This window comes from Phyllostomus discolor, chromosome 1 (assembly GCF_004126475.2).
Source record: "Phyllostomus discolor isolate MPI-MPIP mPhyDis1 chromosome 1, mPhyDis1.pri.v3, whole genome shotgun sequence".
NCBI lineage: Eukaryota > Metazoa > Chordata > Mammalia > Chiroptera > Phyllostomidae > Phyllostomus > Phyllostomus discolor.
In genome coordinates this window covers 181,870,173-181,895,183 of record NC_040903.2, presented here as the reverse complement: position 1 = coordinate 181,895,183, position 25,011 = coordinate 181,870,173, and the positions used below count along the sequence as shown (strand labels likewise).

At 53.6% G+C, this 25,011-nt stretch overlaps 1 protein-coding gene across 2 annotated transcripts in view; it reads right to left on the bottom strand.

Moving 5' to 3' along the window:
* Window positions 1–3,393: 3,393 nt before the first annotated feature.
* The window catches only part of SAMD4A (sterile alpha motif domain containing 4A), a 205,091-nt gene continuing 183,473 nt past the window's right edge, over window positions 3,394–25,011 (bottom strand). For both annotated transcript variants that reach the window (XM_028507348.2, XM_028507351.2), the window contains 4 exons: window positions 22,481–22,682; window positions 20,979–21,105; window positions 13,078–13,161; window positions 3,394–7,755 (listed from right to left, as the gene is read on the bottom strand). In XM_028507348.2, the coding sequence (XP_028363149.1) occupies window positions 7,727–7,755; window positions 13,078–13,161; window positions 20,979–21,105; window positions 22,481–22,682 (442 nt within the window). In that variant the 3' untranslated portion in view covers window positions 3,394–7,726. The remainder of the gene's footprint in view (window positions 7,756–13,077; window positions 13,162–20,978; window positions 21,106–22,480; window positions 22,683–25,011) is intronic.

Here is a 25,011-nt window from a genome sequence, read left to right as displayed (position 1 = left end):
GTCACGAGATGTCCCCTGTCTCAGGCACGGAGTGGGTGGGCACCTGGTCCTCGAGGACTCCTGGTGTGTGAGGAAGACAGCACACCTGGGGCTTTTCCGGGAGGTGGTTGGATGTGAACACTTTGGAAGCACACCTGGGTAAATTCAGTGAACTGCGGGTGAGTGAGAGCTTGGGTTCTGTCTCAGGAGAGCAGAGCAGGTAGGAGAGGAAGAGGTCTGGACCCCAGGCACAGGAATGGAAGAAAGCAGGCAGGGTGTGTACTGTCTGGTTTGGCAATGGATGCAGGAAATGATGTCAAGCACGCGTTTTATTTTTCTCGTCCACAATCTGCTGTCTTTGTGCAGATTCCATCTCGGTTGTAACAGGGACGCCAGTCAATGCCAGAAGGGACTGGGTCAGGTACACCGGTACGGGAAATCCACATCGAGCCTTTTCCCAGAGAACATCAGGTCTGGGAGAGGCACAAGCAAACACGAAGTGCTGAGGTCCGATTGGACAGCCTCGATTTGGGGGTTTTCGTCGGCTCATCTGGCTTCATCTGCAGCCTGTTAGAATTTTATGGCACGGAAAACTGGAAGTTTCTCCCGAGGACACTGGTGCAAACAGGGACACCCAGCCCTGCCTGTGGCCCCGCAGCCGGGTTTAACTGGGACTTCTCAGCCGTCTTGAGTTCCAGCAGGTCTGGTGGGGCCATTTCACTCACCAAAGCTCTGATTTTGTTTCTCCTGGATGGGACTTTAAAAAAAACCCCTCAAAAAAACTGTGGAACACATTATTTAAAAACACGTACTCTGAGTCAAGCATAAACACAAAGCTGTCTTTTTATAAAGTCTGAGCTTTATAAGGTTGCCAAATGTTTCTCCGCTGGTTTTCAAAATTGAAGTAGAAACCACTTAAGAGTGAAGAAAATATTCCATGGAGGAAATTCTCAGACACTGAATTCCCAGGTTGACATCACAGAGAGCTCAGTGTCTGTGCCGCAGAGCCCCGGGGCAAGGCCGGTGGGAGGGAGCCTCCGAGCCGGGCGACGCTGAGCCGGGGCGACGCCCTGGAGGACACAGGGAGACGCAGCCCCTCCCGTGCAGTTAGCTCCTCAGGAGTGACTGAGGTGTCAGGCTCCAGTCGGGCCAGTTTCCCGGTCACCCGCTTTTCCTGCTCCGCGGCCCTGTGTCCCAAACGTGCAGGCAAACACGCACACAGGGGGCGCCCTCTGTGCCCCGGCCTGCGGGCCGGGAGCGGGAGCGGGAGCCGGAGAGTGAAGGCCCGGGCCCAGGGTCGCTGTGGACACTGCCCTGCGGCCGCACCGCGTGCAGACGCTAGGCCTGGGCTCTCCCAGCCCCGTTACCTTCTGGACCCTCCACTTCCCTCCGTTCCGACACGTCCCCTTCCTCAACTCTTCGCTTTTCATCTTAGACCTGGCGCGGGAACAGAGCAGTGGCGGCTGGGGCCAACTTCGGGCGCTTCTCGCAGCAGCGCCCCCTCTGCAGGGCGCTGCCGGCCTGGGGGAGGGCCAGCGTCGGCCTCGGGACCCTCGTCGTCTCGTCCGGGGGGCAACCGCCCTCAGTTTAGGGAGCTGGAACGGTAGAGCAACTTGGCAGAATGATTTTGTCTGTTGACTCTAGGGCGCTTCTGGTCTTTATAAAAGACCTGGGCTCTGTGGGTTGCCGGCAAACAGCCTCCAGCGCAAGCGGGACGCACAGGCGGTTGAGCGGCACCGAGGGAGCCGGGGCGTCCGCAGCTACTGCTGAGGGTCCAAGGGCGGAGGCGCAGAGAAAGGCTGGCTTTGGAGGCCTGTGATGTGTGGATGGAGGACAAAAAATGGAAGTGCTCGTGGACGCCTGCGGATGGTGCCTGTGAGATCAGCCCTGGGGTGTGAGGCGCTGGCCTTGCCCAGCGGTATAGGGGATATGGACAGAGTGTGGGCGACCCAGTATGTCTGGGTGGGCTAGCTCCCCCCAGCTGATCCGCGCTGGGTGACAGTTTCGCTGCCCCCAAACCTTGCCCTCAAACTCTGGGGACAATAGGTCTTCGGCTAATTGGGACTCAGGGCTACGGTTAGACGTGGTGGTTGTGGAAGGGACCAAGCCAAGGTGCTTTCCCGAGTGTGGGTTCTCTGTTTCCTCATCAGGGCGGAGAACATGAGTCCGGGGACCCAACCAGCTGTGCCCCTTCGGGGCTCCTGGCTCAGGCCTACTTTGGCCTCTTCCAAGCCCGGGTGCCATACAGGGGTTAACCACCCCTCTTCCATGAGTGGAATTCAGTCTCTCTTGGGGAGCAGAGGACTGTTAGGGAGAGTTTTAAAATCTTTGCTATATGACTCCAGCCTCTTCCCTAGACTGAACATTCCGCTGCTTCCCTAGGATTGAACAGCTGGCTGCTGATGGAAACCTCCCACCAGCCCCGTCCCAGGCCCTGTGCTGGGCCCCTGTTCCCTCTGCTTCACCATCACAGCGCTCACACCCACCCGCACCCACACACGTCTCCTGCACACCGCCCCTCCTCCCCTTCAGTCACACACTGAGATAACGCTCTCTTGGGTTATGGGAATTCTTTAGGAAGAATTTCATCTAACATCTCAGCTTACAAGGCATTTTTGTGTTTCCAGGACCACTCCAGATCTTACATGTCTCTTTAGCAGCTGGGGCCTGGGAAGGAGGGAGTCGCCCTGTGCTCGCGTCACGATGTCGAGCTGTGGTTGGCGCAGGGAATTCTTGGGTTTCTGGGTTTGGGTGGCAATAACCTCTACAGACTGTTTTTTCTTTTGCCTTTAACTTTTTTTTTTTGATCAGAGGCTTAATTACATGAACCTTGAGTAAAAATAGGCCAAAGAACAAACCAAAGTCAAGGCTCACAGATGTCCAACATCACGCAGCCACAGAATGCTGAAGCCAAAGTTCAAACCCCGGTCAGCCTCTCTAGCCACACACTGAACTGACATGACTCAGAATTTGTGTTAGTGCATTTCGTATACATCACACTGGGATCAGAAGTTTTAAAATGAGGTTCATACTATGTGTATTGTAGTTCAAACCCCAAGGCTCCGAGGGTGTTGCTATGTCTTTATGCCACGGTTAAGGGTGAAATGAGATTTCAAAGGCATGAGGGTGGAAAGCCAGTTATGAACAATGTCCTACGCAGAGTTAGCGCATGTATTCAGACACGTGCCTACTCTGGGCACAGATCAAACTGTGTAAGTTTTTATACCTCTCTCCCTAACTTGTTAAAAAAAAGGCAGCTCATAGTTGAAGACACAGTTTGTGTAGAATAGTCAGGTGGGAACCATACACGAAGATGCCATGCTCATTCCTCATCACTGGCTTATTTCTAAGATTCAGTTTGTTTTCAAATCGATCACATTGACAAAAAGAAAAAAAAAGACACACACACACCAGTGTTACAAAACCTTGTATTAATCATTTCCCTTCACTTTCAATATAACGTTGATATGAAATATAGCCATGATTCTTAGTTACATGGGAGGAAATGAGTAATAAATACATTGTAGCAAGTTTAAACCACAAGGGTGTTTCACTGGTAACAACATTTGAAAACTGTACACTTGCAAAGAACAGCATCTTCAAACATTAGTATATCTGTATATCAGTAAAGCTTTTACATGTAACAAACATGCTATTTCCATATATGACAAATTTAAAAAATATGCATTGCTTGGCAACATGAACTAGGCAAAAATAGTTCTTTGTTCACTAACTTTATACAGGAAAACAGGACGAAAGGCATGCATGTACAATAGGGATGCCTGTGCGGGGCATGCAACAGAAGAAAGCTTTTCAAAAGTCAGCTTACATTAGGCATAAATACATGAGGGTTATATATTAATAAGGGAGGAAGTCTTCTGTTTGACACTATTAACATTCCTGTTTTCTTCCTATTCCTCCCAGAGGAATAAACATTCACCTTTAAGTAAAGATAAAGGAATTACAAAAAAATAAAACTCACTTTGCAAACATCTCAGATGACTTGTAAAAAAAAATCAACATTAGTGTTATCACAGCCCCATGTGCAAATGATCCTTCTGCGGGTCCTCCTTGTAACAGGCACGCCCGAGCGCCTCGGCCAGGCTGCTGTCAGCATCCACGCCGGAGCAGCCTGCCACAGACGTCTCCAGAAGGGCCAGCGAAACCCGGGTCTGCTGTTCCTCCCCTCACTGCCCTTTGAGTTGCATGCCTCTGCATTCAGCCCAGCTCAGCCCAGGCTCTGGGTGAGGTCCTGCTCCTAGCTGGGAGTGTACACCTGCAAACCTTGCCCCGGCAGTAGCTACAAGAGGTGCAGAAGAACAAACGACCCAGAGAAGGCTCCCATTCTGTAAAAGGCAACCAATGACACCTCAAAAGAAAACCTCGTTTCCCTCAGTGTCTCTTCAAATGAATGGGAGGTGGGGGCCCAGCTGTCACTCCGACCCTCAGGACCAAAAAGGGCCCATCAGCGCCCAGGAGCTGAGAGCTCAGTGTGAACAGCCGCCTTCCGCAGGCCGACCCAGCAATGTCTGTTTTGCTTGCTGGCCCTCAGTTTAAAAGTGAAAGTCAAAAAGCATGTGGAAAAAAAAATATCAGCAGCAATGTTTCATTTCTTGTACACAGTTCATGTGTATCTTCCTATTGTTTCTGGTAAGAAACCACTATGAATAAAAAGCACCAATAAAACATCATACATGGTAACAGTATCATAGAATGTCGCTGTCCCTGGGACAGCGTGGAGATGCTGAGTACACACTGCTTAAATCAGAACGAAGGGAGAAACGTATAGTGAAATAGATTTTACTCTGATACTTTTAATGTTTACAATTAATATAAAACAGTTGCATGGGGGGGGCCCATGGGTAAATACAAAAAAAGGCACTGCTGCATTATTACTAAATATCCGACCTCACAGCCTTACGCATGCAACCGTTTGATTTTTTTATAAATAAAATTACTTTGTTTTAGGATTTTTAAATTGAGCTGTATACCTGCAGTCAACACAGGACTCAAAGAAGGTGGGGACAGGCTCCTAAAATTGATCAAAACACCCAACTTAAAAAAAAATTAAAACACTAAGAGCAAAACACAACTAAGTAGATAAATCTATACACAGTCAATGAAAAATAAGCTTTTCTTTTCTTAAAAAATGAATTATGTTGTTATTAATAACAGACTTTATCATGGTTACCAGCCATAGCAAGTTAATAAGTAACATATCCAAAATAATATCTCTAGTAATCGGATAACCATTGTTTCTATATTTAGTGAAGGAATAAATAGAAATTCAGATTTGCAAATATTTTAAGGTCTTCCTTTTAAAGGGCTCATGCTAATGTGATTGTGTGCACAGTCTGTTTTCTGAACAACTTCAGTCTGTATGGATATTTGGGTTTTGCAGCAGATCTGAATGCTTCTGAGTTTCTCCACAAGGTGTGTACCACTGTTTGTCTCCTCTTTATCTTTCTGAGCATCCGCAAACCACTTCCACGAACCCTCTGGTCTTACCTTTGGCCTTCAACATTTTTGGCCTGTTCATTCCTGACTTACGTGTGGTTGTCCATCCCAACACATTCCCCCGGTAACACTAAGCTTAGTTAGAAAAGGGACGTGGAGGACGAATGTTAGTTAATGGCACTTGGTTAAAAAAAAATCAACTAAAGAAATGCTGCCTCTTTCTGCACGTGGATTTGCATTTTTAGAATGTAGCCACCCAAGGAGAGCTCTTTTTTTTTTTTTTTAATGTAATGGATGATTTTGTAGGTTCAAGCCTTCTTTTGCTGGCTAAGGGCTCTCTACGGTTAACATACCCTCACACTTTTAGACCTTAAAGGGATCTCAGAAGCCTCCTTACAACATCCAAGGCCACTCAAGGCTGTGTTGGGTGCACATTTTTAATCTTGAAGGTTATAAGAAGCTGTTTGGATTTCATTAAGGCCTTTTAAATCTGTATTTACTTCCTTAACTGTCTTTAAAAACAAAACAAAACAAAACCATAAGCAAGTGCAGTGATTTTCATGGTGTGATCTTTTTTGACCCTGACTTCACTTAAAAAAAAGGAAAAAAAAAGGCACCAGATTCACCCATTTAATAAACAGGCCTCACACCGTCTCCCCGATCTCACCTCTGCTGAGCATCGCCGTCAGCATCCCCACAACCCGACTTCCTAGCGCACAGCACAACCCCCGATTCTCTCTAACACCCACCCTCCTCTCCATCTCCAAGGTGGAGTCTTTCTTGCCCTGAAGACACAGAGCTATTCCTTTGTGGTAGCACAGTGTTAATCTCTCACTGTGTGAGGAGTGGCTTCATCTCCCTTCTGTGTGGAAGGCTTGTCAGCCAACAACACAGCGAACCCTGATGGATGCCGTGTGAACCGAAGTGTCATGTCCACTGTGCAGTTGGCCTTTCCCACACCTTTCTCTGCCCACCTGGGATGGTGGGGCCGGCCATGGCCGTACACTTCACCTCAGCTCCCTCTGCTACTTGCAGACTGACCATTTCTGTGACTGGGCCCTGCTTCCCTCTTCCTCCTCCTCAGCGGAGAACCAGCAAAGAGGACAGAGTCCTGAGGCTCAGGGTCCCGGGAGGAACACACCATCAGCGGCCTTTTGAGCTCATTATCTGGGTATTAAGGCCTCTCGCAAAGAAAAAAATGTCCATCCTTGCCTCTTCTCCTCCAGCGAAACCTGAATCACCTGCGCGTGTGTGTGGCGTGATGGGGATGAAACCCCACGGCGGGTGGGGAGAGGTCTCTGGGTGGGAAGCAAATCCGGCACAGAAAGGGCCTGCAGGATTCTTTCAGAGCCCCCGGGGTGACCTGCAAACCCGAACGGGTCACGTGGTGCCATCCTCCTGGTGCCCTTCTGAGTGCTCTGCTCCTTCCAGCCACATCCTTGACCTTCAAGCCCACCGACACGCTGCCCCACCGGCTGGTGAGAGCGGGACAACTCAGGCCACGTGCCTGCAGCCGTCTGCCCGAGGAGCGGGGCTGGACGGCCGTCGTAAAAGACAACCCTGCTGCTAGTATAAAAATAGAGGGGAAACATGAATCCCTATGAACAAACCCTTTACAAAAACCATAGTATGAAGAGAGGTTCTATCCAAACTCTTTACACATTATGTACCCTTTAAAACAGTTATGTAAACAATACACAAATCCAAGTTTATCTGAAATTTTGTTGGAGGGGATCTCTCCCTTCTTGCCCCCATTGCCACGGAGCCCTGTCCTGTGGCTCGATTCTAAGCAGGGGTCTCAGGGGAATCCAATGGGGGGGGGGGCACGAAGCTTGAACCACCATCTTGCTTTGGTCACACGTGTCTGTGTCTTCCTCCAAGGTCCAGACTGCGACGGCAGGCGCTGCGAGAGGCTCTCCGGGCGGGACCTCTGCCTCCCTCCTGTGTGTCTTATCTCCCTCATGGCGGCTCTCTTTTTCCCTCCCTTTCCATCCCGAAGCCACTTGCATTGCCTCCACCCCCCCCCCAGTCCCATCTTTCCCTAGAGACCCCTCCCCACCCCACACGCCAAGCCATCCCATGACAGAAACAAATGACAGAATAACCAATCCCAGGTCTACTGATACGTTTACAAGGATGACCTACGCTCTCACAAAATCAAAATGGGCGAGGGACCAGGGGGAAAAAGGCTGCAGAGTATCTTGGAGGATTCTGTGCAGCCTGAAGACGGCTGACACTGGACCCGCAGCAGTCGATTTCACGGCCAGCGCGGTCACTCTCATCCTCGGCTTTAGATTGTGGAGGTCCGGTCCACCCCGTCTGGAGAGGAAGTACACAACGGGCCCCGGTGAGCAAAGCGGTTCCGTGCCTGCCCCCTTGCCCCACACCATGCACGCCGGGCCTCCCAGTCTCCGAGGACAGTGGAAGGCTGCGTTCATTCATTCACATACCCACCCACTCCACATCTGGGAAACAGCTATTTTGCCAGTAACCATAATGAGCTGGGAGCCGAGACGTAAAGGACTGGTCCTCGCCCTCTAGGTGCTCACGCCCTAGTCAGAATACAGACGTGTAAACCCCCAATGATGTATGAGTGGCAGCTGCTACAATGGAGTATGTGCTAGGCACAGCGGGAACATGGAAGAGAGAGTGTTGAAGTCACCCGTGGCAATCAGGGACAGTTTCCCAGGATAGAAAGTGACTTTCGAAGATGGTACGGTAGAGGAGGAGGAGGCAGGAAAAACTGAAGGTGTAGTGTGCGCACACAGCTCGTGGACAGGTGTGATGCTGGTTACCGCGTGGCGGGGCCCCGGCAGGTTGGAGGTTTAGGGTGAAGGACGGGGGAGGGAGGAGAGGCAGGAGAGGAGGCCGGGCAGTCGGGCAGGGGCTGCAGCAGCCATGCAGGTGGACCTGGCTATGCTCCCTGTCTTCAGGAGCATCTCCCTCCCGCCCTGAAGCTCTGCTGAATGACTGGGAATGGGGTGGCCTCGCTGAGCAGACCTGGGGGCGCATCTGACCCAAACTGATCCAGATTCTCTGTCTCAAAAATCTGATCGGGGCGGACACACCATAGTTAGAGTGGTGGGCACTGAGAGCTGAAAGATCCTGTGCAGGCGGGAGAGTGTGGAGGCCACCCACGGGTGCCGAGGCTATGTTGCGGGGCATCAGCGGAGCTGGGCTATGGAGAAAGCGGGGCGTGTGTACTCCGGAGCTGAGAGGCCATGAGTGGGACTTACACTTGGGACACAGGACAGTGCCCAGACTCAGGTCATGTGTACTGTGCACGGGAGCTTGGATGCCAGTCATTAGCGGACTATAGGGAGTGGAGTTACCAGATCTGATTTTAGGAGGGTGTTCCTGGCAAGGCTGGCGGCAAGAGGATCAGTTAAGAGGCCCCTACAATGGCCCATGCTAGAGCCGACAAGGGCCTGTCAGCGAGTGGAGAGAAGGGCATGGATTAGCCGTCACAGGAGGCAGCAAAAACTGTGTTCAGTGACCACTGCACGAAGGCCACAGGGGGATGCAGGACGCCTGCCCGGTTTTGCTCATTTCCAAAATCAGCCAGTGTGTCCCAGTCTAAGCCGTGATGTCACGAGCCTGGTCTACCAGGTGGAGCATCTAGACGCGTCAGTGTGAGAGGGGAGTGGTGGCGTGCTGCAGGGACAGCTGGGGGACCCCAGTGAAGTGGGGGAGCACGGAGACCCCCTCGGGGGCGGTGCCTGGATGCCGCTCCCCAGCAGGGACTTGGAGGAGAAAGGTTTCTTGATTGGAAATTTTGATTGTGATCACTGTAGGTTCATATGCAGTTGTAAGAAAGAGTACTGGGTTTCCCCTATGGTAACATCCTGCAAAACCTCAGTGTAATATCACCACCAACATGCCTTACCCACCTTATTTCGATTTCCCCATTATTTGTATTTCGATTTCCCAATTATCTGTATTCGTGTGTGTGTGTGTGTGTGTGTGTGTAAAGTTCTATACAAATTTTGGAGCAATTTTAACGCAGGGAAGCAAATGCCCCTTAAGGTCATCTGTGGTATCAGATCATCTATCCTAGAGGCTCCCAGATGTGAACTTATAATACTTATAATCAATCACCTCCCCCCCCCCCCCCCCCCCCCCACCGCGGGTCCCAACCTCTCCTGGTGGCCCTGCGGTGGAGACTGGTCATGGGAGAGCAGCAGGTGTGTGTACATGTGCACACGCAAGCGTGCGCGCGGGGCAGGATGTAGCGGTCACTCCCTCATCTGTAGAGGCGCAGTGCACACTCTCGCCAGGGCTCACTGCCCCGCTCATCATTGCTGACCCTTCGCAGTTGTGGAAGTGGGGAGCCGGAAACCTGAGAACATCGGCAAACCCAACCCAGGTCACGTTTTCACAGTCCCAACAGTAAACCTCATCTTCCAACGGTGACGGTATTCATCCGCAGGGAAGTGACCAAACAGGAAGCCCGGAGGCACCGTTTACCGTCGTGCGAGGTGTGCACGGCACACCCCCAGGGGGTGCAAATCACATGCAACCGTCATAGGTTTTACAGTCATTATGGCAAATTTCAAATAAAAGACAGAGCAGCATCTTGAGAAATTGGAGCCGTTTTCTCACTGGCACAAAGTCTCCGGGCAGACACAAGGGGGGCTGTAGGACCCGAGGGGGAGTAAGGAGAAAAGGGGAGGAGGAATGGCAAGGGGGTCACGTGAAACATGAACCCCGGAAGATCAGAATTGAACTGGGAGGTTCTCTTTATGGTACAGTTCACTACCGACTCCATTCTGTTTGGAGAAGGCTTGCTTTCACATCCGGGAGTATTCCTGCCCACGTAACCGCCCCCCCCCCCCCCCCAGGAAGAAAGCAGTGACCGGGGATGGCGCTGACACCTCCTGAACGCCGGGGGCCGCCAGTCAGGAACGAGCCCCATGGGGCCAGACTGAGCCTTAAAGCTTCCCAAAGCGAGATGGCGGAGCCAACCCACCCCCAGGGCTTCTCACGGGTTCTTCTGGAGAGGCCAGGGGGAGGGGGAAGAAGAGATGGGAAGAAAGCTCCAAAGAGAAAAGGGGCTTAAGACTGGCCCCAGCAGGGCAGAGAGCAGAGATACAGCACAGAAGCACGGGCTCTCAAGGCCTGGGGCCCCAGGACCAGCCTCAGTGGAATGGCCATCCCAGGCCGGGGGTCCCAGGAACTTGGCCACCCCTCCTGAGACACAAGCAGAGGAACCTCTTCCAGTCCGCTTGCCTCTCCCGGGACATTCATCTTCCTGTAAAGTGACTTAATGCACTGGCGTTCCGTCCCCAGCAAGGTCATCTTCCCTGGCACCTGGAGGGGGTCGGCCACCAGAGAGTGCTGTCAACGAGGGCGGGCACAACGCCACCGCCACCCCTGTGCCCCCCAGGGCCACCCTGAACTTAATTTGCATTCTCTGCTCAGGAAACTGCACACAGGCTTCCCAACAGAGGATTACTGAGGGAAAAAACATAGCAATAAAAAGGCTTAGGAGATTAATCTGATGAAAACATTAGCAAAAACACATCCGTTCAGAAAGGTTTCCTGTAAAAAGAGAAGCATGGGCTAAAAAATGAAGTCTTTTGAAGAAAAGCTACCCTTTCATAAAGAGCATTTGGCATTCCTGCTACTAATGACGATAATGTTAGTACTTAGCAGTTTGATAAGAACTTCCAACATGCCAATTATCTGAGAAATATCAAGTCCCGGGGGATCAGGCCGGTTCCTGCCGACTCAGAGGCGGGGAGAGCTCCCCACCGGGCCAGCCGCTGTGGGCGGGGAGGCCGCTCAGGCTGCGGTGGGGCTGAGCTTGGCCTGCTGCTGGCTCTCCGTATAGGGGGCCTTTCCTTTTTGAAAACAATTGAGATGTAATTCACGTACCACAAATGTCATCCTTTTACCAAGTGACCAGTTCAGTGGTTTTCAGTACATTCACAGTCATGCAAACCGTCACTGCCGTCTAATTCCAGAATATTTCCGTCACCCCCAAGAAAGAAATCTGGTACCATTAGCAGCCACTCCCACCTCCCTCCAGCCCCTGACCCCCACGAGTCCACACACTCTCTCTCTCTGTAGCTTTGCCTATTCTAGGCATCCATAAATTCACAAATGGAATCACCCACTGTGTGGTCTTCTGTTGCCTGGCTCCTCGCACTTAGCGTGGAGTCTGCCAGGTTCATCCAGCACGCATCAGCACTTCAGTCCTTCCTAAGGCTGAACCGTGCGGTTCTACTACATTCCATTCATCCACAGTCATCGCTGATGGACCTTTGGGGTGTTTCTCATTACTCCTTAGGGGCTGTGGGTGTGCTGACCCCATCACCTCAGTTAGTCGGAAACGTGGCTCCTCATCCTGGAGGTACCAAGGAGGGACCCATGACGCTGTGAAGCGCCCAGGCCCGGAATGGCTAAGGACGAGAGGGGTGTTTGCACACGGAGTTCCTGGAACCCCGGGGAGGTCACAGAAGGAGCTGCGCCCTGAGGGGTGTGTGTCTGGCTAGCTCCCTCCGGTCCCCAGCCGAGGAGGCTTCCTCCAGGCTGCGGACGGCCTGGTACAGGCCTCTGCTCTGCTCCATGCAGAGCACTTTTATCTGCCTCGTATTTGGTTTCAGGGTACGGTTGTGTTTGCAGAGGCTAAAAATATAAAAATCCCTGGTCAGAAGGACAACGCTCTCTGGAGCAGTAGCTGATGGCGGCCTCCCCCCCCACCGCTGCCAGACGGCACACATTTCGGCTCCAGGTGCGCTGCTGGCCCATCTCCGGGGTGGGTGAGCAATTCCAGACTGAGAGGGCTATTGGGAAGGGTCACAGGAGGCTTCTTTGGATCTCCGTGACTCAGAGCCGCCCCGGACGTTGGCAGGGAGGAAGAAACACCTCTCCTCTGCCTGCCAAACATCTCCAGGGCTGGCTGTGAGTGCAGGCCAGAGAACGGCACCCATTTAGTACCAGGAGGGCACGGAAGGCTGGTCGGGGCTGTTGTGACAACACAGGGTTTCAGGCCAAACAGACGGTGGGATGACCCAGCTGCTTCTAGGAGCTCTTCACGGAGCCACAGCCCTGCACGCCACAGGCACATCCAACTAGAGCGTCCCCGTCACACTGCAGAGGACACCTCAGACTGCTCGGGCCCCCAGGCCTTGTGGAAGCCATTTGGAACAGGGAGATATAAAAAGAAGCAGGAAATCTTGTTTCACAAATTCTGTTTTTAGAGCAAGTGGGGTATGCTTGGACCAGACTGGGGGAAGCTAGTGCCGAGAAGGAAAGACTCCAGTGCTGTGGGGGATGTTCCCACTCAAAGCCTCGTCCTGTATCCCGGACTCCTCCAGCTCCCTGCATCTGGCTGGGACTGCGAATGTGGTGAGGCTCCAGTGTGCATGGGGGGTGGCCCCTGGGGAAGAGGGACAGGCTCCGTCTTCAGGTCCCCCCGACTCACCTCCCAGAAGAGGAGGAGGAGCGGGGCATACGGGCCCCTGGGCGTGGTGTGGCGTGATGACGTTCCAGTAGCCCCGGGACCTCTCTCCCCCTGTCTCTTGCTTCCCCCTCCTTGTGCTCTTCCCATTGCCCCGTGCTGCGGCCCCCGTGTGGACATCACGTGGCCAGCAGTTCCCCGAGGCAGGCGGTAACCTCGAGGAGGACGACACTCACCTCCCAGGGCGTGCTCGGTCATACTGAGGCACAAGGACTCCAGCCTGTTGTTGATGTCGGGTTCGGTCACGGGAAGCTGGAATTCTGCAGGGCACAAAGGGTTACGTTGGTGACAGAGACTCTAAGAACAAAGAGAAAGTTTGTACAGTGCCACCTGGGGTGAGGGTCGCTGCACCTCCCTGGGAGGACTTGGGGGGACTGTCAGGGTAAGTGCGGAGGGCGGGTTACACTCAGATTCAGCCAGCCTCTAAGGTCAGGCTCACAGAGTCCACTGTGAACACGGGTGGCTGGAAGAAAGCTGGTAACTAAAAATAGCTGGTTATAGTCATAGTCTGTCAGTCTCCCACTTAGAACCGTCCAGTGCCTCCCCATCAAAGCCAACCCACCCCCTGCCACGGCCTGCAAGGCCCTACATGGTCTGGCTCCCTGGTAGCTCCTGCCCTTGTACAGCTCTCCCCTCCTTCAGTCCACCCCAGGGCCTTTGCACGGCTATTCCTTCTGCCCAGAATGCTGGGCCCTGGATGTTTCCATGGCTCTCCCTCTTCCTGCCATGATGTCTCTGGGCCTACTGTCTCCTGAGAAAGGACTTTCTGTTCATTGTGTGTGAACAGATCTTTTCTGGCAGCAACCCTTCCTTCTGCTTTATTTTACTTTGTAGCTGTCACAACATCTGACATATGTGTTTATTTGTTGCTTCCCCCAGTTGAAAGTTTGCTTCGTCGGAACGGGACTTGGCTCTGCTCCCTGTGCCTAGACCAAGCCTGGCGCATTTCTGTTACGTTACGGGGAGCAGCAAACAGAAACCGTAGCATGGAAAACGCTTCTTCTGAGTCCAAGACTCTACCAGTGCCCACTTCCCAAGCGGGCCACTCGGAGAGGCTGCGGGAGCTGCCCAGGCTAGCCAGCTGACACGGAGCGGGGCCCGACCCCCGCAGGGGTCTGACCCCAGGGTAGTCTCTCCCTGTCAGCTCTCCGCTCCAGACTGAGATGTCTGCTCTGCGGTGCCCACTGCCCAGGACAGTGCTGTGTGCCTTCTAACCACAAAGCCCCCTCTGCCATCCAGACCCTCCTTGTCTCCCCAGGCTCCACTCCCCTCTTCCTTTGCGGGGGACCCAGCCCCTGGGGGCTTCCTCCTCTGTCCTGCCAGGGCCTTCACTGTCAGCTTCTCCCTGGTCCCTTAGCCTACAGAGCTCTTGAATGTCCTTGACTAGCTTGGAAGTGCCTTGCAGATGGCGACAATGCTTTCATAGTTCTCTGAATTTCCCATAATATCCCGGCATGGCCTTCTGCTCACCTCGTACATGTCTACTGAGTGATGAGAAATGCAGCAAGAAATAGAAACCCTGACAACTAAGAACTGAAATCCTATGGTGGGGAGGCAGGAAGAAAACAGTGGGATATGTTCTGAGTGTCTGGGAAGCCTGAACACTGCCACTGCCTCCACAAGTGACGCTGGGAGGCTGTTCTCTTCTTTGGGCCTTAGCTCTTCTACCTGAGAGCAAAGGATCCTGTGTCCCAAACTTAAGGCCATGTCTTTGCTCCTTCACATCTCCACCAGGGGGCGCTCAGGGCCCAGGGCCCAGGGCCGGGGATTACAAATGAGTTGGTGGTTTGGTGGGATAGGAAGTTGAAACCAATGGCTAAACCAAAGTATTTGTTTTCCTTGGTTAGCTGTACATTTAAATATTCTTTGCAATCTGGGTTCCCCACTACCAGCTCACTCAGAGGCAGATGCTGGTTCTGTTATTTAAACTTCTCAAAGAGAAGGTTTGCAAAATGGATCAACATACAAAGCACTGGGGAGCAGACAGGGTTCTTTCTGACAAGAGTTCTGGCACCAGTGGGTCCGACCGACGATTGTGCTGGATCATGGGGACCCAGGCCAACTGGGCTTCAGGGAAACCGAGAGGGAGAACATAAGGGTCTCCCCACTCCCACTCACTGGACGCTCTCAGAGTAGGGTAAGGGCAATTAGACAATCCAGAGGGAAGAGTATTTTAGTATTTTCATCCATTCATGTGAAAATCATATGCATGCAAAAATTAGCAGCCTTCAGGGTGTGAAATCTATAAAAGAGAAACACAATTTTATATATAGCCAGTTAGCAAATATGAAAAAAAAAAAACCCTCAGCAATTATAGCCATCCATATGCTCATTGTAAAATTTAGTTTACTCTCTAGCACTTCCCTTTAAACAAACACTGTGGAGAGATTTGGATAAATAAAGATGCTCGGCATTTGGAGAGAAGTGTTTCAGCTGCAGGATTTCTTGCCAACACACAGCAAAATGCCATTTTCCAAGCCTGGGATTGCGTGTTCCAAAAAGGGGGGCCGAGAAGTGCGGGGCTCTGCGTGCCAGGATCTCCAAACCTCAGTGGCTGCTCTTTTCGGCTGGAAGTTGGCGAGCTTGCTTTTTATCCCCCAGATCCTCCCTCTGGTGCGCCGGGGAGCCCACGGCCCCGCCGCGCAGCACGGTTCTGGAAACTCTGAGTCTCGGGAGGAACACATATGTTCATACTCCCGAGTTTCCTAATAGTGTGACTTTTTAATTGTGTATTTGATAAAAACAGATCTGCGGCATCTCCCGCACACACGAGAGACAGGGAGACCGGCTGGGTGGATGAAGCAGCTTCCTTCGCAGGCTCGGTGCTCTCAGCTACCGGTGGCGCGGTGGGCGGAGCTCTCAAAACCCTAGGGGAGTGTCCGGGTGGCTCCTGCTCCACAGCCCACGGGAGCCCACGGGCTCCTGCCATCCCCGAGGGCTCGTCCTTCGCAGTTACCCTGGGCTCCCGGCTGTAATGGACCGGGCAGACATAGTTTGCAGCCTTCTGTGAGGCAGAAGAGACAGACTCTTTGAAACCGAGTGTTCTCTGCTATTGCCCAATGCAGGCTTGTTTCTTCCATTCAGATGCCATCTCTGAAAACTAGAAATTCTTCCCCTCCCCGTCAGGTCATTCCAATATTGAGTGAGGCTCTCCAGCTCTAAGATGCCCAGGGTCTAGGCTGGCTTGGAACTTTTTTGTGCTTTTGCAGAAGTCCCACAAGTATATTGCCTAGTGCTTAGGTCCAGGGTCAAGGAGATTCTAGAAGGGAGTGGGGCTGCCCATCCCTAATGAAGGGCTGCTGCAGGGTCCACTGGGGCCTGGAGGGCCGGCGGCTTTTCCTTGGCAGAAACTGGACATCCCTGCAGGGTTTTCTGTCTGCGGCCCCCGAGGTGCAATTCTGCATCTCTTTCAAAGCATTGAAGCCGAGGTGGGAGGCCAGTTTCTTTAGGATTTTAGAAAAAGAGACAGGTCGGGCATTTTAGGAAAAAACCTTTAGAATCCCCCTTTGCCAAAGACAGCGGAGGCCACTCTGCTGGATAACTAGGAAGGCCTTGGAGGTGTGGTGAAGCGAGAGGCAGGGTCTCCTTCCAGCGGGAAGGAGATACATCTGGAAAGACGGGCTGAGGAGGAAGGGACAGGGGACGGGATGTGGGGCTTGGACTGATGGGTGAGGGCAGGTAAGGAAGAAAGGGTGACAGGCCCAGGAACCAAGGAGAAAGGGGGCAGGATGGTAACAAAAGGCGGAGAGATCAGTGTGAGCAGCGAACGGCATCAGAGTGGCAGGTAAGCTGGCAATGACAGAGAAGTCACGGCAGGGGAAAGAGGGACAGAGTAACAAATGAGTCGCACCCCTGAATCTGTTATGGGGACTGAGGCTTTTCTCTGGTGGCCTCATTCCTAAAACTGCAGAAGGAGGTGCTGTGGCAATCCCCTGGGACCCGCAGTATCACCAAATACTGATGAGTAGAATACGGCATAAGGAAGACAATATTTTATCACCTTGCCTCAGGTTGGTCTCTTTAGGCCCAGCTGGGTTCTTGGCTGTGATAGAATGGACTCATTTACCAACCTCCCCGAGCAGGGATGTTTGCCTTGCTCATTAGAAGGCAGGGGACAAATATTTACTAGGTACTTCATGTGGGTCCCAACTCTAGCCTCTGCCTCCGCATGGCAGCCCTTGCCTTCCCCACTCGTAGACCCAGGGCTCTGGGGCACTCTCCTATTTGTTCCCACTCTTCCCAAAGGCAGTTCTCGGAAAGGAACTGGGAAAACTCACTCACAGGAAAGAAGAAACAAACGGTAACAGACCCAGGCATGTGGCATTCTAATGGTGGAAGAATCCTAAGCATAAGCTTGTGCCAGGGGAGCCGTGCTGTGACCAGGAATGCCACCCATGAAATGCTGTCGTGGAAGGCGCTGCCTGATCCACCTCACATGGGGGCAGGGGAGGTCCAGCCCCAAGGGTTGTGTGCGCGTGGTTTCATGCAAGCGAAGAAACAGGTCCCCAGAATGCAGCCAGGTGAGGCGGGCAGCCCGCCCTCCCCCGTGCTTTCCCTTGGGCGCCTGCCTCTGGCCTTCTCTCCGTTGGTCTCTTAGGCCCTCCAGGTGAGGAGGGGCCTCCAGCTTCCCAGTGTCGCTCCGGGGCTGGACCCCGAGGGTGGCTGAGTCAGGTCAGCAGGAACAGATCTGCTTCCAAGATAAGACATCATCCTGCAAGCAGTTTCCAAACTGGTTTTTCAGTTGGGAAAACACGCTGCCTCTCGGAGAAAGGTGGCGACTCTCATCAGGCTAGAGCCACACTGGTCTGGAGCGCGAGTCACCTCCCCGGGGAGTCATCAGACCCGTCTTCCTCACTTCTCAGGACAAGCCCCCGACGCCTGCGAGAGGAACCAGTCCTCCGTGATTCTCCTGGCTCGTCCCGGAAGACATCTAGAATCTGTCCGTGTGGGAATAAAGTGAAAAACCACCCTGACGTGGCTTCCGAGGGGTCACGGGTGCTGTAGATCCGGGAGAGCAGGAAGCGCCTTACAAATCCGAGCGAGGCCACCGATCGGCTGACGCACAACTTGGGCTGGGTCTAGCCCCCAACCTTTACTGTAGTCTTTGGAGATATTTAAGGTCTTCCATTATCTTAACAGAATTATTCTAAGTTAACAGAATAGAGATAATCTCCTTTAGAATGCACTGCTGTCTTCAAGGTTTGCCCAGAGGGTGTAAATGGATGCTCCGGAGATATCCGATGGCCAGGAGGAAGCCGCTACGTTGGCCTGCAACACAGTTCTCCGAGTCCTTAACTTTGCGTTGGTCCCAGGTCTCCATTCCATTCTCTGTTCGTACCACCGCCGCTGCATACACAGGAAAGCCACTTTCTGCCTTCCTGATTCCTGCCGCTCTGACATGATACTTCTGACAGCCCGTCCTACCCGGGCCACCACCCCTAGACGCCTGGTTGGCTGCCCAGGGTGTGACGCCTGGAGCAGAAAAGCCATCTGCACAGGACACCCAGTGGCTGGCTCGGCTCTGAGACCCTGTCTCTGGAGGGTGAGCCTTTGTCCGGCCCTGGCTGTGGCTGTGACAGAAGTTGCCTGTGGAGGAGGAGGACCCCTCGGGCTGAAGGAAGAGTTCTGACAGTGATTTGTGGTTTTGAAAACCAGCATCTGATGTGCAAAGGCAGGAATGCACGTGGGCCCCGGGCAGAGGCTAGGACGGCATTCCTGGGTCCGTGGCAGGAACCCTCTGCAGCCTCTGCTCCCTTCGGCAAGGAATCCTGGTCACGGCTGTGCCCTGCCTCGCCCTTCCTGACCCTGTCCCCAGAAGAGCCACATAGCCTGGGCAGAGTGTGCGGGGCGGGGTTTGGGAGTGGCCCCTGCTGAGCACTCACCCATGCATTTGCAATTGGGAAATGCGGAGCAGCCCTGTCTGCATGCCTTGGCCATTATTAGAAACGCTGTGGGTCATTAGGGCCTTGCTGGAAGTGGGTTTGTAATGCTTGGGCGAGAGGCTAATAAAAAAAATACAAACGCAAGGGTTTCAGAATCTAGGTCCAGTATGCAAAGAACATCATTAGAGACTTAGAGATAACTACCAGGAATACAGACAACAGACTGTTATAAGTAGCTGCCTCTGGGAAATGGGACTGTGGGCCTGGAGGGGGAGGCATGGGGGACTGTCAATTTTCTTTGCAAGCCCTCCCTTCTGTATCATTTGATTCTTAAACTATGGGAACAAGAGGCCTCATGGGGAAGAGGGTAGAAAGGATCTCTGGTCGCAGCTGCCCGGAGCATGAGTGGCGGCACCGCTATGGAGCAGCGCAGGCAAATGAAGATGCACACGGAGGATCCGTGGCAATGGGCCTAAACAGTCCTCCTCCCTAGAAAGGCTCAGCTTTTCCCAGGAGCCTGGTCTTCCCAGTTAAGCCACGAACAGAGAGGAAGACTGAGGGCTTGGAAGAGAGCTGCGGGGAAGGAGAGAGAGGTTATGAACCACAGGGAAGGCTTGGTGTGTGCTGGGACTGGAGAGCGCTCAGCTGTGCCAGGGCTCCTGCCAGGCTACCAGGGGGCTGGGCTGCAGTCCTGGGACTGAGGTCGGGGTGGGACAGTCATTCAAGGCCACAGACCTCTTGGTGCCCAGGATGCCTTCAAGCCTTGTCCAGATTCTCTGTTATTGGGAGTGGATTATACATAAATCTGCATGGTAACAGAGGCTGGGACTAAATAACCCAGAGAGAGGGCCTTCACCAGCCTTGAATTTCATCAGGTATTTCTGCCTGTGAAGAAAAATTGCTACGAATATCCAAATGGAGAAATGAAGCTTTAAAACAAAAGTGGGCAAATACGAAGAGTTCCAGAAGTCAAGAAGCAACTTTAAACAAGCACCTGGGCCACGTGGACGCCCCTCCCTTTCCTGATACACCTTACCCCATGGCAGCCCCACACCACCGGCATGCTCCTGCTCCTCCTTATCGGTGCCCCCTCCCCCTGGCCCCCCAATCCTGCCTCCCCTTTACTCCTCCAGGCACACTCCTGCCTGACTCCCTGCCCAAAATCTTCCACAGAGTCCCCACTGAGAGCGGCCAGGCTCCGAGCTCCTTGGCCTTGGATTAGAGTCCCCACCAATGGGCGCCATCTTCCCAGCTGCCCTGGTCTACCCATTGCTACTTCAGCCCAGCAGCGGCTTCCGGGACTTGCCGTGGCCTCGGCACCCCTGCAGTCGCGCTCCCCTGTTCTGTCTGCCTGCAGCGCCACCCTCCTCTCTCCACCTCTTCACCTCTGTCCTCTGCAGCTCAGCTCCAATTCCAAGAAGCTTCCTTGCCCACCCAAGGCCACAGTGACACTTCCCTCCTTAAGCTCCTATAGCACATGTTGCACTGAGCACACCTACAGCCCAGGGTGGGCACTTCCCACGGGAGCACACATGTCTGGTTTGCCCGCCTACAGGGCCATCTAGGTAGGTGCCGTGATGGCTTGTGTGGCTGCGTGTTACTCCTCGAGTCTAAGAGGTCATGGTCTGCATAGAGAAAGGGTGCAAGCACTTGTTGGCTGCACATAACCCTGGCTGCCCTGTTTCAGGGGCACCGTGAGAGGTGAGATGGGCTTGAATCGTATACGTTGCCCTTTGACCAAGGAAAGGAAAGGTGGCTGGTCCCACAGTCGTGTTTGCGAGGCACTCCCGTACCCGGGAGGGTCCCTTAGCATCAGCACGGTCACATTTTCTCTTTGTCTTACTCCTACACCGCCCATCCCCATGGCACACGGAACCCCTCCCATCTCCCCTGCAAGCCTTCCAGTGGTATCTCAGGTTTAATCAACCCAGAAGTATGACTGCTATCAAAACTGTCCCCGCCAGACTGCGGCAACGCTGGGGCTCCTGGTGCTGGCACCCAGCCAAGCAGCCGCTGTCCATGCTGGCGAGGCGCGGTTTAAAAAAGGAAAGGCTGCTATAAGCTCGTAAGAATGCGCGGTGACAGTCAAGGCTAAGCACTTTCCAGCTAGGTTCACCGGGGCATCTATTTTGGCGTCCTGGCCTCCTCTGTGTGTCAGGGGAGAGGACAGTGAGAGATCAAGCTCCAGGCCCCACCTGGCTGCTGGAACATCAGCATGTTCTGGGGAGAAGTGTGCACAGGCAGCGAGCGGGTCCTCTGGACTGAGCTGTGGGTGCGGCTCGGCATGCTGTTGCTGCCCCCAGGGTTCGCAAACCAGAGGTTCTAGTGAGAAGCACAAAAGGGGAACCGTTAGTCCAGACAACCCAGGGTAGGGGTGGGGGTAGGGAGTGGGGGGGGCAGGGCCCCAGCTGGAATTCAGGAGACAAATACCCCGGGGAGGATCCTCTGCTAACTTGCTAACTTCTGGAAAAGGGCTTGCTTGCAGGCCAGCGTTGCCCATCGGCTTATTTATAGAGAGGGAATGTAGATTCCACCCATTCTACTCGCACACCCGCCCCCAATCTCAGGCCCCTCTCTAAACCTCGGTTCGACCCTCACCACCTACAAACCCTTTTCATCCCTTTTGTTGCCTTCGTTTCTCCTGTTGTTTTTCTTGGAAATGTGGCGGGGGCAGGGGTGGGGGGAGAGGGAGAGGCCTATAAACATTTGCAACAAAAAGCACCAACTATGTCAGGGCTCTCATTTGACTTTTCTTCGAGATTTTTACAGTTTACTATGAAACAAGGGGGAGAAAAAAGAACCTCCCGGCTGGCAAGGAGCTGGCACAGCCCAGCTTGTGTTAATTATTACCCAGCGTCTGTCTCACCGGTGACTCCTCCTTGAACAGATCTGGGGTTGCCCGCCATGGCCGGCAGGTGGGGCTTTCCCTGGGGAGTGAATCCCTCCCGTCTAGCCTGGAGCTGTCTTCCTGTTTTCAAACCCATCTGTCATCCCTACATTTCTCAAGGCAACCCAGAACCTCAGACCCTCTTGTGTCCTGCCAATACCAGCTCCAGCCTGCAAGGCCTCGCAAGGCTGGGGGCAAACAACAGGAAGGCACTGGGCAGGGTGGGTGGGGGTGGGGGGGTGCTGGTGGCCGGGAGAGAGGAGTGAGGAGCCCAGGGAGAGGGACAGAGGTCGGCTGCACCTCACACAGAGAGAGCCTCTGTGCAGCCTGGCCTTGACTGGCTGAGAGTGTTTCAGCTCTCCCTCTGACAGCCTCTCTCGGCTTTCTGTGGATTCTCCACCACAGCCCAGGCCATGGCAAAGGCCAAGAAAGTTCCTTAGAAGTTCAGGCTTCTCTGGAACCCAGATTTGGGAGGTGGTGAGGCCTGCTGGGGCAAGTCAAGGGTTGAGACAAATGATAAACAGGTCTTAGATTTCTTCCTTAAAGGCCCCTTGTGTGGGGCCCCCAAAGTTAGAGGGGTCCCGGGGGCATCCTAAGCAGGCCTCCGTGAGGCCAGGTGCAGCCCTGGCCTTGATCCACCTCGCAGATAGCCAGTACACACAACGCTGGGTACTGCAGAGGACAGGGACAGCTGTCTCTCGGTTGGGCCCTCCTGGTTTCTCCCCTCGCCTTGGGGTCATCTGGGGAAACATCCTGAAGCCTCAGGCGCTGAGCTAGGCGGTCCACCCTGCTCCCTGGGGCAGAACCAACCTGTCTTCCTTGTTTCATGATGGTGGGGTTGGCCGCGGCGTTGCGCTGGGTGGAGCTGACGAACCCACTGGTGCCCAAGAGGCCGAGCCGGGCGGAGGGGACGTTCCGAGAAGGGATCTGGTACTGGCGGGGGTTCCGTCTGCCCATGCCGCCGCCCACAGAGCCGGCCGTCGGGAGGGAGTTGGACTGCCCAAAGCCGCGACTGTGGGAGCGAACAGAGAAGAACGGGAGGAGCATGGGTCCCCCTCAGGGCTTCTCACCCCCACGGCTGCGGGTGGGACGCCTCCTGGGGTCTGCTCACATTTGGACAGTTAGGAGGCTGCTGGGGTACCCTGGGCTCTGAACCAGGAAAGGGCTGTGCCGAACACGGCAGCTAACATGTGAGAGTGAATATTACGCATACCGTCACAGCACTTGTACACGGATTCTTCAACCCTCGCAACAACCCTGTGAGGCAGGCACTCTGTCCACCTCTATTTGCAGCTAGAGAAGTAACACAGAACTTAGGGGTTTCGCGAAGGTCACACAGCCAGTAGGGGGCAGTGCTGGCAGCCCAGAAGTTGAATCAACAGGCTCTTGGGCCTTCTTCCCAGCTGCGTCATGGGACCCAGAGCTCTCAAGCCTGTCAGGAGGCCACACAGCAAGAAAGCCGCACAGCCAGGCGCAGGGATCCTTCTAGCGTACCACAGCCTTTCTGTGTGTGGCAGGTTTGAGAGTGTGGCCTGAGAGCCCCATAGGATGCCAGCTCCAGGAGGAAAACGACGGTGTCTTTCCTCGTCCAATCTGCCTGTCCCACGACTGAATCGGCCCCTGGCACAGTAAACGCAGGTGGAATGAATGAAAGAATGAATGACCCCCTGCCTCCATGATGCCTCTCCAGATGGAGGAGTGACCCCACGTCTGGGGTTCTGACTCTGGGTACAGGGCAGGGATATGAGCATGCAGATGGTGTGTGTGCAGGCGGCGCTCTGGACCTAGGACCCTCAGGCCCTCCCTGCAGAGAGACCCGGAGGTTCCACGCTTCCCCCGGACGCAGGCAGGAAGGCTGCCGGAGACCCTGGCGTCGCACGCGGAGGGACGCTGTGCTCCCATCACTCCTGTGACCTCATCGCCAAAGAACGCGTCCTCTCTAACATGCCTCAGGTTCTGGGAGGGTGCGCAGCAACCCGCGGGGTTTCAGGAACCAGCACATTCTTTCCAAGAAGAGTCAGCTTTAGTCATTCACTGATGTTTAAGTCCGAATGCTTTACCTCCATTGGCCACAAGATGGAACAGACTTGCTTTCCCAGCCATGCAGGGGAGGTTGGTTACCAAGCCTGCGAGGAGGAGACTCCGGGAGACAGGGCTGACGTAGTTGAACCAGTTGAGGGTGATGGAGTGGGGGAGGGGGTGGGGGGGGTCCTGCAAAACAGTCATTTCCTGAGAGAGAGAGAGTTGTGTGTGCATAGGGGGAGGGGCATCTAAGCCCTCAGCATAGTTGATCTCAGAAAATGTTTCTCTTCTCCCCAGAATTCCTACATTTCCTAGGGAGAGGAAGGGAGCGGCGAGGAGAAGTCCACGGGGAGCTGCCCGCACTGGACTTCTGGGCCGCCTCTGCCCATTTCCAGGCATCTGTGGCCCAGGAAAGCGGCCCGTGGGGCCCAGGCTCGTCTGCGCGTGGTGAGAAGGGGGCGCTCACGGGTTCTGGATCTCTTTGTTTATCTCCTTTCTCCTTTTTCTTCCCCTCTTTCTTCTTTGACTAAGGTTTAAAATGTTCAATTTAAAAGAAGAAATTTGAGCCGGGAGGAATAGCAGTAATTTCTTGTGACCGCAGCAGAGACCTCTTCTGGAGGAAGGGCAATCGGTCGGAGTGACAGGTGGAGAGCAACCGTGGTGGCTTTTTTTTTTAAACTGTGAAAACGAGGCCTTTGGTTTTTGGAGTCAGAATTGTGGCCACCTGGTAGATGATTCAGTATTCTGCTAAGACTTTTCCTTATTTAGTCCGAATGGCTCTTTTTTTTTTTTTTTTTGGCTCATTTTCCTTTTTGGTTGGATTTTTAGCAAGTTATTTCATATGCAAAGTGCAGTAGTCAATGAATGATGCTAAAATGATTTGGGCTTTCGGGAAGGCAAAAATGTATCTTAAGCAATATCATGTGGGTAGAGGGTTCTGTCGTGGGACACTTAGTCACCGGAGAAATGAGGGCCCTAGACGCTCCTGAGGTTAGGACTCCCTGGGCCATGTGTGGCCATAAATCCCAGAACATTCTGGAGATAGAACGGGCAGGGAAGGGGAGAGTTTGGCTAGGACTTCTTTCTAATGCCGGTAGGGCCCTGGCTGTGGCGTCCTTAACTGTTTATTACAAAGCCAGTCCTGTTGAATGCTGCCACTGCCCGCAACCAGAGTACACACTTACGTTACCTAAAATCACTAGGCTTAGTGAAATAATCGCTCTTTCTGGGGAGGGGATAAAGTGACAAAGGTACGTTTTCATTCTCTTGCTCTGTCCATCTGTGTCTCTCTCTCTCTGCCTTCCTAAATCTAACCAACT